This window comes from Sceloporus undulatus, chromosome 4 (assembly GCF_019175285.1).
Source record: "Sceloporus undulatus isolate JIND9_A2432 ecotype Alabama chromosome 4, SceUnd_v1.1, whole genome shotgun sequence".
In the NCBI taxonomy this organism is placed as follows: domain Eukaryota; kingdom Metazoa; phylum Chordata; class Lepidosauria; order Squamata; family Phrynosomatidae; genus Sceloporus; species Sceloporus undulatus.
Window position 1 is genome coordinate 132,669,538 of NC_056525.1, and position 4,492 is coordinate 132,674,029.

At 41.3% G+C, this 4,492-nt stretch overlaps 1 protein-coding gene across 1 annotated transcript; it reads left to right on the forward strand.

Moving 5' to 3' along the window:
• Nucleotides 1-620: 620 nt before the first annotated feature.
• On the forward strand, nucleotides 621-4,353 carry LOC121928913 (protein PET117 homolog, mitochondrial). The gene is made up of 2 exons (XM_042464230.1): nucleotides 621-775; nucleotides 4,207-4,353. The coding sequence occupies exons 1-2, from the start codon at nucleotides 680-682 to the stop codon at nucleotides 4,351-4,353; spliced, it is 243 nt and encodes an 80-aa protein (XP_042320164.1). The 5' UTR covers nucleotides 621-679.
• Nucleotides 4,354-4,492: the final 139 nt, after the last annotated feature.

Sequence of the window (4,492 nt, forward strand, 5' to 3'; positions counted from 1 at the left end):
ATTACCAGGGACAAAATGTAATAATAATAATAATAATAATAATAATAATAATAATAATAATAATAATAATAATTTGTTTTATTTATATACCGCTATTCCAAAGATCATAGTGGTGAACAGCAAGTAAGCTAATTAGGACAAATTTGAGACCAAACTGTAGGACAACTGCAGGACAAAACTCAGCCCAAAATGTAGAACATTTAAGGTCCTCCCTTTTTCTTAACTGTCCTACATTTTGGGCTGAGTTTTGTCCTGCAGTTGTCCTACAGCTTGGTCTCAAATTTGTTCCACATTTTGGCCCTGGTAACAGTGGACAATTATGGCAACTGACAGAGAAGGCTCAATGCCCCACAAAAACTACAGTTCCCAGGATTCCCTAGCATTGAGCGGCCTCAAAGTGGATTATTTGTGCATAGTGTGTTTGGGACCCAATTTTTTCCGTTGTAGTGCACCTTCACCTCAGAAATAGTCTTGTTTACCCTCTGGCTCCATGCTCTGGAATTCTGGGAACGGAGCCACAACAAACTACCATTCCCAGAATTCCAGAGCAGGGGGCCAGAGGGTAAACAAGACTATTTCTGAGGTGAATCTGAGGGGGGACTTATGGGAGCATGCGCAGAAGGGGCGAATGAAAGTGCGCATGCTCCGTGAGTGAGCCTCGTCGTCGCGGTGGAGGGTCATGTCAACGGTGTCGAAGGTGGTGCTGGGGGCCTCAGTGCTGCTCTCTGGAGGGATCGTCGTCGGCGTCCATCTGCAGCAGAGGCGCCTCAGGGAGGTATAACAGAGGCGCCATTTTAGGACGATCCACTTTGCAACAGATGATGATGATGATGATGATGAGACTCGTTTTGTTTACTTGTTTATTATTTACTTATTCAGAGTATTTATACCCCTTTCTTTCTTTCTTTCTTTCTTTCTTTCTTTCTTTCTTTCTAAAATAGGTTATTATTATTAAAAAAGGAGGAGATTACATTTACATCTGTAAAGTATATCTCTATAAAGAGCATTGGTATCTAGCATTAACTTCAACTAGCTGTTCTCTTCCAGTTCTAAATGAACCTATATAAATAAAGCATGCTAATAATAATAATAATAATGATAATAGGTTGCTTTCCCCTCCTTTTCTTTTCTTCCATCTAGCTTGACCCACTTTATTTATAACCCAAAAGGCTATCTCTGCTACTCCTGCTATTATTAATTTAGACCACAAGTCCAAATGGGGCTCTCAAGTCCAAGACACACTGCAGAAATAACCCAGTTTGAGACCGCTTTAACTGCCCTGGCTCAGTGCCAGGGAAGTTTGGGGGTTGTAGTTTATTGTACCCCCACCAGAGCTCTCTCTCTCTCTCTCTCTCTGACAGAGAAGGAGGCTCAATGCCTCACTAAACTACAGTTCCCAGGATTCCCTAGCATTGAGCCAGGGGCAGTTAAAGCGATCTCAAACTGGGTTACTTCTGCAGTGTGTTTTGGACCTCAGTGAAATGCTGATATTCTAATGCAGGGTTGTTGCAATCCTGCCTCGCTTACCCTCAGCCATCAATATCTGGGTTACTTTTTTAAAACCACAGTTTTCTCATGAAGTAAAAACAGAATTAAAAGAGGATTTGTTTTTGTTTATTTGAGGGGGAATGTTTAGGGTAGACCTGTTTCTTGTGGGTTGCTCTCACCTCCACTAAAGATGGAGCTGAGGAGGGGAAAAATAGTGCTAAACAGAACCAAACAACTGGGAAACCATGTTTGGTATGATTTACTGCTATTTAAGAAGTAACCAAGGTGGCTGCTGTTACTGTCAGCCCCTCTTCTCCCAATGCTAGCAAAGTCATGTCATCCACATCCATTGCGTCTTATCTTCTTATAAAAATACTCACTGGTCCTTAATATGTCCTTCCTGTTATTGTATGGATGATTATTATATGGATTATTATATGGCTAGTACAGTGGTCCCTCCACATTTGAAGGGTGAAGGACCTCCAACCTCCATCAATGAGGAAAAACCACCTGTTACAGACTGCCAAAATAAAGCTGCTTCGGGTCTCTTTGGAGGTATGCTGTTTAAATGATGCATGCATCCTAAGAATCCAGAAGCTGCACCAAAGCTGCACTCCAGTGCTTAGGAATGGAGTGTGGCTTTGGCGCGACCTCCGGACTCTTAGGACCCATGCATCATTTAAATAGCATACCTCCAAAGAGACCCGAAGCAGCTTTATTTGGGCAGTCTGTAACAGGCCTCTGCTTCTTAAACCTGAGAAAACATCTCTCTAGGAATCTCCAGTTCCTCCAATGCAACTCTATGGCAAACATCTGCCAGAAACTGGTCCTAGACTCACACTAGAGAGGAACTACAGATGCCTAGAGGGGTGCTTTCTCTAGATATTTCTAGGTTCTCCTGCACAACTTTATGGTCAACGTCTGGCAGTTGCGCTAGAGGGCTCTTAATTGCTCTTTCCTATTCAGGCATTGGAAATAGGAACTGTGCAGCCTCCAGTATCCTCTGTACTTGGATACGAGAGGATATGGAGTCCAATGAGCCCCCGGAAGGGGAAAAGGCAACACCTGGGAATGCTGGTGTTTAGTGCACTTTATGTGCACTGGCCTAATTACTTTAATGAGCTTTGGGCATTTGTCAACATATTGAATTATTTTGCAGTGTTGATCACCTGCAATTGTTGAACTGTAGCTCAGCGGTAAAATGCCTTCTTTTTGTGCATAAAGTCCAAGATTCATTTCCAAACTTAGTAATTAAAAGAAACTTGGATATACAGCTAGCAAAGTTCTTTCAATACTCTGAAGTCGAAGGCTATCACAGCCGACATTTGTAGCTTTTTGTGAGTTTTTCAGGCTGTGTGGACATATTTTAGAAGAGTTTATTCCTGATGTTTTGCCAACATCCATGGCTGGCATCTTCAGAGAAGATTCTCTCTGAAGATGCCAGAAAAATTATCTCTGAAGAGGCCAGCCTCAGATGCTGGCGAAACGTCAAGAAGAAAACTCTTCTAGAACATGGCCACATAGCCGAAAACCCCACAAAAAAATGATGGATGCCGGCCATGAAAGCCTTTGACTCTGTATTGTTGAACTCGGTGAACTACTCTATTGGTTTTAGTATGAAGCAACTGTATGTTTTCAACATACATCACAAAAATATTATATAGGAGCTGGAAGAGAAAGAATAAAAATTTTAAAAAAAGTAATCAGAGTTATTTATTTTGCAGAAGGAGAATTTATACCTGTTGCTTTATATTAGCTTTTCCCCTTTCTTAGACACTTGCCAAGCTCAAACATCGGTCCTGCCTCTGCTGCAATTGTTTCATCGGCTGTGTTACAACTTCCAGTATCTAGTGTAAATCTTATTTTTTTGAGTGCTTCGTTGCTTCATACAATCATTTGCTGCTGTAGTAGGGCTCTGATTTTAATGCTTTTGGTCAGTGATTTTTGAGATTGTTTTTACAAGCAGCAATTATCTTTAGATAATTATCTCTCACTATTTAATTAGTAGATAGTTTGTTTATGCTTTTTAGTGTGAGATAAATCATTGTTTGACTGAGGGCTAGTTAAAAGGTAAAGGTAACCTCTTGGCATGAATGTTTAGTCTTGTCCGACTGTAGGAGGCAGTGATCATCTCCGTTACTAAGCCAAGGGAGCCAACATTGTCCAAAGATAACTCTGGTGCTCATGTGGCCAGCATGACTGCACCGAATGCTGTTACTTTCCCCCTGAAAAGTGGTATCTATTGATCTACTTTTATATGCTTTCGAGCAGCTAGGTTGACAGAAGCTGGGACTAGTGACGGGACATCACTCCGTCACTAGTAAGTAGAGCTTAAAAACCTATAATAGTTTGGAAAGAATTATCCTAGATTAAGGCACCGTACAGACAGGCCAAAATAAAGCTGCTTCGGGTCACTATGGATGTATGCTGCTTAAATGATGCATGCGTCCTAAGAGTCAGGAAGCTGTACCAAAGCCATGATCCAGTCCTAAGAACTATAGCACGGCTTTGTTGCAGCTTCCAGGCTCTTAGGACACATACATCATTTAAGCAGCATACATCCAAAGTGATCTGAAGCAGCTTTATTCGGGCAGTCTGTACGGGGCCATGTTTTGTACTTTATGACAAACTTGACACGTTTCATTCCTGGCCTTTATTTTGTGTAGCATTATTTCTGCATCTTGTCCATGAATTAAAAAAATAATGTCCTTTTTTCAGAGGCTACGTGAAGGAGTGTTCAGAGACTTTGAAAGACAGAATCGTAAACAAGAATATATTCGCCTTTTGGAGGAACAGTCTGGTTTGGCCAAGCAACTTGAAATGGAAAGAAGCAAAATTCCATTGCCTAGAGAATCCCAGCGGTGAGGGAGAAGAGTTGGAAACTTCCCTTTCACTTCAGTAATTGTATTGACTTCTTGTTCATTGAGCCAGTCTTCATACCCCTGAGTCTTGCAGTGTTTTGAGAGGAGGCTTCTAATTGACTAAAAAGAACTGTCAAGGTATA

Bases quoted from the DNA above. Each gene is read 5' to 3' on its own strand.
- LOC121928913 (XM_042464230.1), top strand. From the start codon at position 680: ATGTCAACGGTGTCGAAGGTGGTGCTGGGGGCCTCAGTGCTGCTCTCT. The intron at 776-4,206 runs GTATAACAGAGG...TCCTTTTTTCAG, and splicing joins AGCAGAGGCGCCTCAGGGAG to AGGCTACGTGAAGGAGTGTT.